The sequence below is a fragment of the Narcine bancroftii genome, chromosome 1, assembly GCF_036971445.1.
Source record: "Narcine bancroftii isolate sNarBan1 chromosome 1, sNarBan1.hap1, whole genome shotgun sequence".
Classification (NCBI taxonomy): domain Eukaryota; kingdom Metazoa; phylum Chordata; class Chondrichthyes; order Torpediniformes; family Narcinidae; genus Narcine; species Narcine bancroftii.
This window is the reverse complement of record NC_091469.1, coordinates 217960681-217974377: the sequence shown is the minus strand read 5'-3', so window position 1 is coordinate 217974377 and position 13697 is coordinate 217960681. Positions and strand designations below refer to the sequence as shown.

Sequence of the window (13697 nt, the reverse complement as noted above, 5' to 3'; positions counted from 1 at the left end):
CTGCTGTTATCCCTCTTCCCCTTCCCTATCCTTACAGTCACCCAGCTACCTGCCTCTTGCCTTTGGGGGGTGGGGAAGTGATGTCTCCCTAAAGCTCTTTTCTATCACTGCATCTGCCTCTGGAATAAGCCCAGAGTCCATCCAGCTTCAGTTCCCTAAATCGGTCTGTAAAGAGCTGCAGCTGGATATACCTCCTGCAGGTATAGTCATCAGGGACAATTGTGCTGATCCAGATTTCCCACCTCCTGCCCTTGGAGCATTCCACTGCCCTAGTTGCTGTCTCCACTACCTATCCTTGTAAGGTGGAGGAAAACTGATTTGCTGGGGTGGGGGGGGGGGGGGGGAGGGAGGGTCACAGGGAGAACATGCATACTCCTTACATACAGCAGCAGACTTGAACACAGATATGCCCAACTTGATACACTAAACGTGCTGCCCAGACCGATTACTGAGATAGTCTGGTTAGCTTTTCTGTTTAGCCATTTTGATGTCTTATCCTTTTGGCAACTAGAAATGTCACTCAGATTGTTTTTAAATCTATTTAATATCTGAAAGTACAGGATGTTAAATGTATTGGTAGTTTATATATTAACTAATTTGTAATTTGCCTTTATTTTGTATCTTCTTCATGTTTTTCATATTACTTCTGATTCTACAATGATCATGAATGTTTTTTTTTCTTGAAATTTTCGGAGACGACATCCAATCTAATGAGGTCTGTTGTGTATTTGTATGTATAATGTTCAGAGCATTTGCATCTTTTTGATTGTGTCGAATGGCATGTAATTTGGATGTTTAGTGGTTAAAAAAAACTCTTAAAATAAGGTCATGAGGTAGGTAAACTTTTCTGCTGATGCCCTAATCCATTCTATTCTGGATAATCATTTTGGCTGCTTGGAATCTGAGCAAATATATGACAAAATTCAAACGGAACAAATTAAACAACAATTTATAATCTTATGAATGTCAACATGGTCCATGAAGTGACTAGATTGGTATTTAAATGTTGCTTTCAAGTTTAAATAATTTTTGTTGCAATATTATTCAAAAATACTTTCTGTTTTTAGTAAACCAGGAAGAATTCATTGCTATTATGACTGGAGACATCTAATATTTTTATGGGAAAAAGGCCTGCAGAACTTTGAAGTTTGGAGTTTTTTCAATCCACATCTGGCCAAATGGGGAAAAAAGCACATTCAGCATCTTTGATTTTTTTTTATAAAAACATTTGTATTGAATTTTGATTCTAATTGACAAATCTCTGAAATTGTTTTGTATATTTGTTGGCAGTTTGTATTTATAAATTATTTAGGTCAAAACAAGCAACTTTTTATGTCACTTCTTGGTAATTGCATGAACATGTTACATTTTGATACATTGTGTTTCTTTTAATAAAAATTATAATTCCTGTTCAAAAGTTTTATTTCATTTTTAATTTTGTTTTCTCAAAGTAAGGGAAGTTTGTTTAAAATTATGCATTCTGTTGTGTGGCAAATATTGTCTTTGTGAAAACCTATGCCTGGCTTGCAAAATATTTTTTTAAACTCTTATTCAATGATATGCCTCGTGGCAGGATTCAGGAACACAGTCTCTGAAGGGACTTTCTTTTGCGTCTATTCTCTTGGTAGGGTGCTGGCCAAGTAGTGGCTCACAAAAGAAAAGAAATGTACATTTGTGTACATGATAATAAATCCATCAATTTAATTTGGAGAGGAAAATAACAAATTAATGGCAATTAAGAACCAAACTGTGACCACTTGAATGGCAGTATTGGTTCAGATATGAAAGGACATTTAACTCCTCTTTCATCATGCAAGCAGATTTGTAGTTGGAAAAATTCAAGGCAAAAATTATGTGATGGTACATGGATATCAGGATGCATAATACTTAATTAAAATGTTCTTTTACATTGGTCTAGCCCTTGAAGCTGACAATAAGCTACTACCCATTGGTAGGTAAAGTGAAAGCTGTTCTGCAAAACAGTTTGGAAAATGCCAGATCCTAACCTGGAGATGCAGTAAAATCATGTACAAAATCGAACAAGAGAGCTGCTTGGTGTTGGTGTGCATTTGCTGTCCAAAATTTTCAAAACAGAAGTTATGGGCTTCGAACATTTAAGTCTTGGTGTGTTTTAGCATTGCCTGCTATTACAGGTACACAATCCTTTATCTGGAACCCTTGGGGGACTGTGTGTTCCGAATTTCGGTAAGGCAGATTTAAGACCACCCAAATTATACACCTTCCAGTCATGCTGCCGTCTTCCCCCACCCCCACCCCCCACCTGCCCATCTCCCCCACCCCTCTGCCTGCCTGACTTGCGCTGCCAGTCTTTCCCCCTCCCCCACCCGACTCGTGCTGCCGTCTTTCTCCCCACTTGCCGGATTTTGGAGCTTTCCGGATTTTAGATGTCTGGATAAAGCAGGGGTTCCCAACCTTTTTGTTCCTCTGTACCCCTTGGGCATTTTTATAGGTTCCCGTGTACCCCTAAAAATTAAGGATTAAAAAAAACACGACATTGTGCAATCTGACTGCAGATTACGATACCATGTATTGTATAGTAGTGGTTATTCTCTCAGACCCAATGTACCCCCTGAAAAGTGCAAATGTACCCCAGGTTGGGATCCCCTGGGATAAAGGATTGTGTACCTGTAGTACAGTAATATACATAAGCCACCCAGCCATGGTTATGAATGTAAATGGCTGTAAATTCAGTGCTGATATGTAATAAACTTTTGTACAGCTTTTAGACTGAATTATACAACTCACCCATTCATTTACATCTTGTGAATACATTATTGGATTATTTTTAAATGATGTTGGTGAAATGATAGGATCTGCCTTTTTAAGATACAAAACTCCTTTTTAAACTGAATCCATGACAGATTTTCTGTAGAATGAGCAGAAAATTTGCAAATGAAAATTTGCCAAAGTGAAAAGCAGCATGCTTGGCAAATGATTACCATGCTTTGTGGATGTTAAGGGGCTGTCTTGCTTATAGCCTAACATCCTTGGCTTGTAGTGTTTCATTCTACTGAAGTCCTTGAATTTTATTGTGTTTGATTATGTAAATTTTAATCAGGTCGAAAGTCCATTCAAAACTTGTTGGGGTCACTCCTTTCCAATCTTATCACTATGCCACTGCCACATGGGGAAGGAAAACAGGTTCTGATGAAGTCTTGGATGTTGGTTGAAAAGCATGATTGTGTGAAGTTGCAAATCAGCATAACATCTATCCTAATCATTGGAAGGATTTTTTGATAGCAAATGATTCACCTGATCACATCAATGTTTAGCTATTCTGCACCAAATTATGAATGGTGGTGGATTACAAAATAACTAATGAAAAGAGCCAGTATTGGGGAAGATACTGGCAATTGAGTGCAAACGAGAATGCTCAATAATTATAATTTGCGGTCTATTGCTTGTAATGGGCAAAAGGCTGATCCATCTTGACCTTCAATTTTTGAGGCGAAGACTGTCCTTGACAGCAGTTGCACTGAATGGCAAAATGGCATTCTTTATTTGTGTTAGGGATATCAGGCAACACTAATGGCAAATCTGCCTTGCAGCAGGTGAAAGCAATTTTGTGTAATATTACATGTTCTGTACTATTACATGAAAATAAAGGAATCTTGAAATTAGCTTCAGTAAACATGAAGGTAAACAATCCAGTGGCTTGATTTGCATTAGCTTAAAAAAAATAAAGTTTGGAGGTCATTCACTTCAGCCCCATGACATTGACCCAAGGAACTTCTAAAATTTGGCCCTACCCCAGCCATCTTCAGTTGGTAAAACAGACAAATGCTGGAGAAACTCAGCAGGTCAAACAGTGCCTTTATTTAGCAAAGGTCAAGAAACATTGTGACAGTGTGAGCAGTGGGAGAAACACAGCCACCAAGTTGAGGGTCGTTAATGACTTTTTATTCAAATTCAGCATGCCCTTTAAGGTCAGTATGAGCTCAGTCACCTGGTGCATTGTGACATCATAATCGCTGCCCAGGGTGTGCGCTGGAAGGGATGCTGGAGTCCGAGAGAAACCTCTGACGACGCCATTTCCCCATGGCTGCTCAGTTCGCCATGAGGATATGCGTCGCCACAAAATAACCATATATGCCTCATGTTCCAAGGAAGCTGGAAAGAACTCCCTGCTCATCCAAAAGTGGTCCGCGTATGGTTTCACTATTTTTATTGCAGTATGGCAACTAAATATTAGCTATATTTTGTATTTCTCTCTTTTTAATCCCCATCTATCCTAGCTCTGGTTTAAAAGTTCACCAACTTTTTCAAAACATGGAACAATGTACCAATTATGATGGGCATTTCTATCGGGGCCCAGCAATTTGTGTGAACGTCATCCTCAAGGGCAAATAAACAAGATTTCAGGTCAAGATTAAACTGGGGATGTGAGCAGTGGGAGAAACACAGCCACCAAGTTGAGGGACATTAACCACTTTTTATTCAGATTCAGCACGTTCCTATAAGGGCAGCATGAGCTCAGTCACCTGGTGCATTGTGACATCGTAATCGCTGCCCAGGGTGCGCGCTGGAAGGGATGCTGGAGTCCGACAGAAATCTCTGACGGCCATTTCCCCATGGCTGCCCCGTCATGTGGCGATACAAGCGGGGCTGGTTCGCCATGAGGATGTGCACTGCCACAACATCACCATTTCAGGCTTGAGCCCTTCATCAAGGTGTGTTGGAACATGAGAGATGTCTGAACAAAAGTGGGGGAAGAAGTCTAGGCTAGGAGGAGAGAGAAAGAAAGTAGGAACTGGAATGAGGAGGTGTTGGGCAAAGCGATATAATCTGTGACCGGTCTCTCCGATGTAGAGAAGGCCACAGAAGGTGCACCGGATGCAGTAAATGAGTTGGAAATACCAGTGAAGTGTTGCTTCACCTGAAAGGTCTGTTTGGGACCTCTGCTGGAGGGAGGAGATGTGTGCGCAGGTATTACACCTACTACAACCACACTGGAAGGTGCTGGGGGGGGGGGGGCAGTGGGTGCACAAGGAAGTCATGGAGGGAGTGGTCCCCATGGAAGGGTGAGAGGGGAGGAAGAAAAATGTGTCTGGTGGTGGGGTCCTATAGTAAGTACCGGAAATTCGATTGGATAGTTTCTTGGATGCAAAGGCTGGTGGTATTGTAGGTGAGGACGAGGGGTATTCTGTGTTTATTGTTTCTAGGGGTGGGGGGCTCGGGCAGATGAGTGGGAAATGGAAGAGGTACAGGTGAGGACTGAGTTAATAGTGGTGGAGTCAGGCATTTCAGAGGCTCTGGACTGGAAGACCGCATCTTGGGAGAAGATGTGGCAGAGACGAAGAAATTGAGAGAAGGGGATGGAGTCCTTGCAGGGGCAGGGTGTGAGGACGTGTAGTTGTGGGAGTTGAAGGGTTTGTAATAAAAGTCAGTGGAGCAACTGTCTCCCGAGATTGAGATAGAGAGATCCAGAAAAGGGAGTGTGTGATCAATGATGGACCAGGTGAGTTTGAGGTCCGGGTGGAAATTGGCCGCGAAACTGATGAGCACATCGCGGTTGCATGTGGCCACCTTGATGTAGTCGTTGATGTAGCAGAGGAAGAGTTGGGGGGGTTCTTGCCTGATTATTTTTCAAGGTGTGGGGGAACATAAGAGATGCCTGGACAGAAGGGGGGAGGGGGGGGGAATATCTTTACCTCTGCTACATAGAGGCATTGTTTGATCTACTTAGTTTCTCCAGCATTTGTGCTTTTTTTCTCACTTAACCACAATGTCCACAGAATCCTGTGTTTTACCCATCTTCAGTTCGTAGATCAGTTGCCTCTCCTTCATCAAGCAGGTTTAATCAAGATTAAGCAGCAGGTGTGGAAAAGGGGAAGGAGTTGTCAATGTTTTAGGTGGAAACCCTTCGTGAAGACTGTTCAGAGTTTGGAACTGGATCTTGCACTTCCAGTGGATTGAACAGGTCAGTGCAACTGTAGAGGCTGTGGGGAGCTCTGGCGGCCGAATCCACAGCCACTCAGTGACAGAAGGGACTCCTGCTTTTTGTTCCTTACTATAATGGGTGCTGGGCAGCACTAATTTTATATAATATTACATGTTGTGACAGAGTATATAGACATGTTTTTGGGAGATAAATTTGGAAAAGTTTGTTAGAGTAGGACACATGCAAACACTTTAAAACTTATCTATATACTTTAGATCTTATTTGAAATACTGAAGCTCTGCTAATGCTAGACATAGTGGCTTTCAGCTTTTGAAAGAGCTTTGAAGAGTGCTCAAGAGACTTAACTAATGGATTGTTGTTTACCAAAGGCAGGCTGGAGCCACTATTGTCAGAAGGAGAACTTGCTGTTGTAAGAGGGTCATGTGGTTTTGCAACCAGAGAGAGTCTAACAGGCTTTCTCTCAGAGAGAGACATGCACACACACACACACACACACACACACACACACACACACACACACACACACACACACACACACACACAGATCAGTTGTATAGTGCAACAGCCAGCAAGAGCAGCTGGAACTGGAACAAGACAAGCTGGCAAGAAGCCCCAGTTTGGAAGATGGCCTAGTCAAAGTCCTTGTGGTTCATGCAAGAGGAGGGAACTCGTCTTTACGGGGACTCGTCCGTTTAATTTGAAAATTCAAGTTTTTGTGATTTATTAGTTAATGTTTTTTTTTCCCAAGCTAATTTAAAGCTTGTGCGTGGAAAAACAACAGCAATGGATGTTGATAAATCTTTGTCACAACTATCACCTGCAGAGCAAGAGAAAAGAGGAACTGATGGTTATTACTAAGGCATTAAAACTGACTGAAGTTAAGCATTGGATGAGAAAAATAATAATACAGAGGATTATAGTTAAATATATAGGTGAAGGAAAATTTGTTGAGAAAGACTTAGATAATTTTCCAGAGGATAAATCTTTTGAAATACAATTAGAATTGGAGACATGGAGGGTGTTGGAGGCTGACCAACCTGAAAAACAAAGAAGAGGCTGCAAAACAGAGGATATATGAGGCAGAAGCTGAAAGATGGAGGAAATATTTGTTTGAGGGACTGAAAAACAGACGGAAGATGATGAAAGAAAGAAAATATGACTTGGAAAAGATTGAAAGGGACAGTCGGTTTCAATTGGAGAATTGAGATGGAGGAGATAAGAGAATTGAGGCTGTAACTCCTGGGGAGTGTTTTTTGGCTAGTAGAGAGGTAAATATAGTTCCTCCTTTTGATGAGGGGGATATAGATACAATTTTTGAAAAGGTTGCTGAGAGCTCAAGATGGCCAAAAGAAAAATGGTCTCTTATGCTCCAAAGTGTATTGAAGGGAAAAGCACAAATTGCATCCTCTAGCTTGACTACAGAGCGAGTGGCAAATAATGATACTGTTAAACAAGCAGTATTGAAAGCTTTTGAGTTGGTTCCAGAAGCATATAGTCAAAAATATAGGAGTTTGGTGAAAATATGGAATCAATCTTATATGGATTTTGCTCTGAAAAGATCTGTATGTTTTGGCCATTGGTGTGCCTCAAAAGGAATAAATAATGATTTTGAGAGAATTGATGTTAATTGAGGAAATTAAAAGGTGTGTTCCAAAAGTGATTAAATTATACCTGAATGAGAGAAATGTGGCGACAAACGGCGAGATTAGCAGATGAATTTGCCCTAATTCACAAAAATACATCTCAGAATAATAGGCATTTTCAGAAAGTTAATGTGGAACAGATTAATTAGCCTGTTCAGAAGGTTAGTGTGGAGCAGAGTAGTAAACCTGAAATCAAGTCTGGAGAGAATATTAAGAGAAAAGATGAAGGTAAGGTGGAAAAGGACAGAACTTATGGATTTGTGTGTCATTTTTTAAAGAAACTTGGTCATGTGATTGTGAATTGTCTAGTATTGAAAAAGAGATGAGAAAAGGAGGTTTTACCAGAAGCATGTATTCAAACAGTTGAATTTAAGGAGAGCAGATGTTCCAAACCTGATAAGGGTGTCATGGATGTTTTCAAACCTTTTCTGACAGAGGGCTTTGTTTGAGTAAAGGAGGGAGAATCATAGTTCCAGTTAAAATTCTTAGAGATACTGGGGCTGCTCAGTCATTGTTGTTGGAAAGTATTTTAACTCTGGATCAAAGGACTGGCACAGGGGAGACAACTTTGATTAAAGGTGTTGGAGTCGAGGTAGAATCAATATCTCTACACAATATTATGCTAAATTCAGAATTAGTTAAAGGACCTGTTGTAGTTGGAGTAATTACAAAGTTACCCATGCAGGGTCTCATTTTTATTATGGAATTATTTGGCAGAGGATAAAGTTGGGTCAGTTTTGAGATTAACAAATAGGCCTGGTAAGGATGAGGTTGAAGAGGATTGTGAGATATATCCTGCATGTGCTGTGACAAGGTCTGTAACTAAGAAAATGATGAGAGCTGAGGAAGGTTGAGTTGATATAGATGTGCCCAGTACTTCTGAAATAGTTTTGAAAGAACAGGGTCATTGTGAGAGTAAGGATTTCTCTTTGTCAAGGAAAGAGTTAATTCAACAACAGAAAGCAAATACAAATCTTGTTGTCTTAATGGACATAGTAGTAACTGAACAGGAGATTAAAGAAATGGCTTGTGGATATTACTTGAAGAGTGAATTGTTGATGAGAAAATGGAGACCTCTTGATCTTCCTGCTAATAAAAATTTGGGGGTGGGGTGGGCTGATTCTAGAATTTACCAGAATGAAATTTTAAATCTAGCCCGCAGTACTCCTTTGGGTGGTCATCTTGGTGTAAAGAAAACCATGAATAAGATTTTGAGACAATTTTTCTGGCCTGGTTTGAGGAAGGATGTTGTAAATTGGTGCCAGACATGTCACTTTTGTCAGATTATGGGGAAACCTAACCAGGGTCCTCCAGTGGTGGCTACATTGCAACCTCTTCCTGTTGTTGGGGAACCTTTCACTAGGGTTATTGTGGATTGTGTAAGTCTGGGAATCAGTACTTATTAACGTATGTACAGTGTCAGGATTTCCAGAGGCTAGACCATTAAGGAATATTAAAGCCAAAATGGTAAATGCTCTGGAAAGATTTTTCACAGTTTTTGGATTACTTAAAGAGATCCAGAGTGATCAACAATCTAACTTTATGTCTGGGTTTCAGCAGTTGACTTATGAGTTGGGAATAAAACAGACCACTTCATCTGCATACCATCCTGGAACTCGGGGACCTTTGTAAAGATTTCATTCTATTCTTAAAAATATGATGAGGATTTATTGTCTGGAGAATGGGAAAGATTGGGACGAAGGTATTCATTTATTGTTATTTGCAGCAAGGGAGCCTGTGCAGGAGTCATTAGGTTTCAGCCCTTTTGAAATTGTGTTTGGATATCAGGTTAGAGGACCTTTAATGTTGATAAAAGAAGAGTGGGTTAATGAGGATGTGTAGTTGGACTTGCTGGATTATGTTTCTAAATTTAAAGATAGGTTACAAAAAATGTGGACTTTGGCTCAAGTGAATTTAGAAATGGCTCAGCCTAAAATGAAGAGTTTATTTGACAGGAAAGTTCAAGTGAGGAATTTTAAGACAGGAAGTAAAGTTTTGATTTTGTTTCCAACCATGACAATCCTTTGAGAGCTAGATTTTCTGGACCGTACGTAGTTAAATCAAAACTGAATGATGTTAATTATGTTGTTAACACTCCAGATCGAAGGAATAAAATCAGGTTTGTCACATAAATATGTTGAAACCTTATTATGAGGATAAGGGTAGTGGAGAACAATCTGTATCTGAGGTGTTAGCTGTTGACAGGATTGAGGATGTTATGGATCATAAGATTATGGAAACAGAATCTTATGAGGGTAACCTTAAAGAAACCATGGTTCCTGTGTGCCTGTCTAACTCACCAATTTTGGAAAATTTGGAGGAAAAATTAGGCCATCTTAAGTCACAAGTTTAGATGCAGTTGAAAGAATTGATTTTGAAATATACAAATTTGTTCCCTGTTGTTCTAAAAAGGACATCAGTGATTTAGCATGATGTGGATGTAGGAGAAGCAAGTTCCATAAAGCAACACCCATATAGGATAAACATTCAGAAAAGTAAAATCATGGATCAGGAGGTGGAATATATGTTGAGAAATGATATTATTAGACCTCCAAACTCAGATGGAAGTTCTTGTATTCTGGTACTGAAACCAGATGGAACTGTTAGGTTCTGTACAGATTATAGGAAGGTTAATTCAGTAACTAAAACAGATGCTTATCCTATTCCAAGAATAGATAACTATTGATAAGATTGGAAAAGCTCTATTTCTTACTAAGTTGGATTTGTTGAAGGGTTACTGGTGTGTGCCTTTAACTGAAGAGGAAAGAATATTTCTGGTTTTGTAACTCCATCCGGTTTATATGAGTATAATGTGTTATCTTTTGGCACAAAAAATGCCCTTGCAACATTCCAAAGGATGATTAATTCGGTAATCAAAGGATTTACACATACAGATGCTTGTATTGATGACTTGGTCACAAAATGTGACACATGGGAAGAACATTAAGGGAATTGGACAAATTGTTTGCAAGATTATCCAAAGCAAAGTTAACTGTTAATTTAGCAAAACGTCAATTTGCAAAGGCCACTATAACATACTTGGGTCATGAAGTTGGTCATGGCAAAGTTGCACCTATTCAAGCTAAGGTGAATGCAATTTCTGAGTTTCCTATTCCAAATGGCAAGAAAGCAGCGAGAATGTTTTTAGGAATGACAGGATATTATAGGAAATGTTGCAAACATTTTGCTGAGGTTGCTCTTCCTTTAACCTACCTTTTAAAGAAAGGGGAGAAATTTGAGTTGATTAAAGTTTGTCAGACAGTTTTAGAAAATTTAAAGGAGATGCTGTGTGTTAAAATCTGATTTTGACAAACCATTTTCTTTAGCTGTGGATGCCACTGAGGGAGCACAGGTGCAGTTTCATTGCTAAAACATAATGAAATTGACCATCCATTTGCCTTCTTTTCAAAAAAATTCAATGTTCCATTGTTGGAAAAGCACTGTTGTCTATCATATTTGCTGTGCAGAATTCTGATGTATATCTTATTACCTCTCATGAACCAATTGTGATATTTACTGACCACAATCCTCTGGTGTTTTTGAATAAAAACAGAAGATTGTTAAACTGGAGTTTAATATTACAACAATATAATCTGCAAATTAATCATATTAGAGGTGCAAATAATGTGATAGCAGATTGTTTGTCAAGATGTTAAAATTGATCATGGATAAAAATACTGTCAACATTGTTATTTTATTATAACATGTTATATATTGTGCGCTATTATCTCTTTAGTGAATTTAAAGTCTGTTTAGCTATAACTGAATTTTAACTCGAGAGGGGAAGGTGTGACAGAATATATAGAGAATATAGATATGTATTTGGGAGATGAACTGGGAAATGGTTGTTAGAGTAGGTCACATGCAAACACTTTAAAACAGATCTTATTTGAAATACTGGAGCTCTGCTAATGCTAGACATAGTGGCTTCTTTCAGCTCTTGCAAGAGCTTTGAAGAGTGCTCAAGAGACTTAACTAATGGATTGTTGTTTACCAAAGGCAACAGATGAAAGAGCAGGCTGAAGCCGCTATTGTCAGAAGGAGAACTTGCTGTTGTAAGAGGGTCATGTGGTTTTGCAAGCAGAGAGAGTCTAACAGGCTTTCTCTCAGAGAGAGAGAGAGACACACACACACACACACACACACACACACACACACACACACACACACACACACACACACACACAGATCACTTGTATAGTGCTACAGCCAGCAAGAGCAGCTGGAACTGAAACAGGACAAGCTGGCAAGAAGCCCCAGTTTGGAAGATGGCCTAGTCAAAGTCTTTGTGGTTCATGCAAGAGGAGAGGACTGGCTGTCTAATGTTTCACTTGAAATAAGTGAAACAAAAATGAACTTTGTGGTGACCTGAAAGAAAGAGGTTATCATCTGGAGAACCCTGAAAGGACCAAGTTTCGTCAGCAAGACACTGAGGTGACTGATGGAAATACATCAGTTGTGGATGTCCTGAAACAATAAATCTCTCTCTGAAAACCGACAAAAATCTTGAGTGGTAACCATTTACCTTTCAAGCACCAAAGATTGGTGAACTTTATAAATGTTAAATTCTGTGCATAGTATAAGAATTGCCTGCAACCAGTGAAGTTAGAGGAATGAGAAGTGAGATTGAACTGTGAATCAAGGAACGTTTCTGAACTTACACACACATTACATACACGTGGGGTTAGAATTAGTAGGGGGTTAAGTAAGTTACTAATATGTTAAAGTTTGATTCTATTTTCATGTTTAAAGATAATTAAAAGCAACTTTTGTTTAAGCAACCATTTGTCTTGATGAATATCTATTGCTGCTGGGTTTTGGGGTCCTCTGAGCTCGTAACAATGTGGTGTACCTTTATATGACAAAGGGATCTTGAGAAGGGAGATAGCCATTTAAAGTTGGAAGGTGAGATAGGGGACAGTGGAGGTTGATGAACTAGGATGGGGTGAAGTATCAAAAAAAGTCTGGAGGAATTCAGCTGGTTGAGTAGCATCAGCGAGAGAAAAATAATGGCTGGAATCCTTTGTGAAATGAAGGATGGTAGACAGATGGAAGCATTTGTTGGGGAGAGGTGAGGAGTAAATTAGAATTGGGAGTCAGACAAGTACAGACAAAGGGGTGGAGCAGGGGCTGATTGGAGCAAGATGAGCCAGAGGAAGTTGAAGCTGATGAAGGATAATGTTGCAATAATGAACCTCCAGTTTGGAATGCTAGTTAAAGAAGATAGTATGGGAACCAGAAGTGTGGATGGGAATATGGCAATTGAAATGTTGGAATCAAAGTGAATGGAACCAGGAGGGGAATAAAAATGGATGTGGGTAAGAGGAAAAAAGATGGTAGGGTGAGATAATTGGAAGTGAATTGAAAAATGTAAGGGGAACATGGTCAAGGCTTACCTGAAATTGGAAAATTCAACTTCTCCCACCAGATCCCCTTTGCTTCCTCTGTCCTTCACTTCATCCCTTTGGTTCCCATTATCACAGTCCAGCACTGATTGCCATTTTTGTATCTCTCTTTTGTGATCTTTGGCTTTTTATGTTCTAGATATGTTCTTGATGTTACCTTGAGAGATAATAGTTATTCCAGTTTCTTTAAAACATTGTGTGGCTTTGATTCTGGTTCCTTTAGTTAGTATATTGCCCTTGAGATTCCATATAAATCATTCGCACATCTGCTATATTTAGGGGTCAGTACATTGACTTTATTTACTTCACGAGAATGTTGACAGGATTTCAGGGCCTGAGTTACAGGGAAAGGTTGTGCAGACTGGGGCTTTTTTCTCTGGAGCGTAGAAGATTGAGAGGGGACTTGATAGAGGTGTTTAAGATTTTAAAAGGGACAGACAGAGTAAATGTGGATAGGCTTTTTCAATTAAGAAAGGGGGAGATTCAAACTAGAGGACATGGTTTGATTGAAGGGGGAAAATTATAAGGGGAACATGAGGGGAAATTTCTTTACGCAGAGGGTGGTGGGGAAGTGGAATGAGCTTCCGGCAGATGTGGTTGAGGCGGGATCATTGGTTACATTTAAGGAAAGACTGGATCGTTACATGGATGGGAGGGGACTAGAGGGGTATGAACCGGGTGCTGGTCGGTGGGACTAGGAGGGTGGGGATATGCTACGGCATGGAC

At 39.7% G+C, this 13697-nt stretch overlaps 1 protein-coding gene across 5 annotated transcripts in view; it reads left to right on the top strand.

The window, feature by feature from the left end:
- The window catches only part of cetn3 (centrin 3), a 69384-nt gene that overhangs the window by 35651 nt on the left and 20036 nt on the right, over positions 1–13697 (top strand). For 4 of the 5 annotated variants that reach the window (XM_069890812.1, XM_069890795.1, XM_069890804.1 and 1 more), the window contains exon 5: positions 1068–2753. The exons of the other annotated variant lie outside the window; for it this stretch is intronic. In XM_069890812.1, coding sequence (XP_069746913.1) covers positions 1068–1111 — 44 coding nt within the window. In that variant the 3' untranslated portion in view covers positions 1112–2753. Of the gene's footprint in view, positions 1–1067; positions 2754–13697 lie in introns of those variants that run through there. 5 annotated transcript variants of the gene reach the window in all.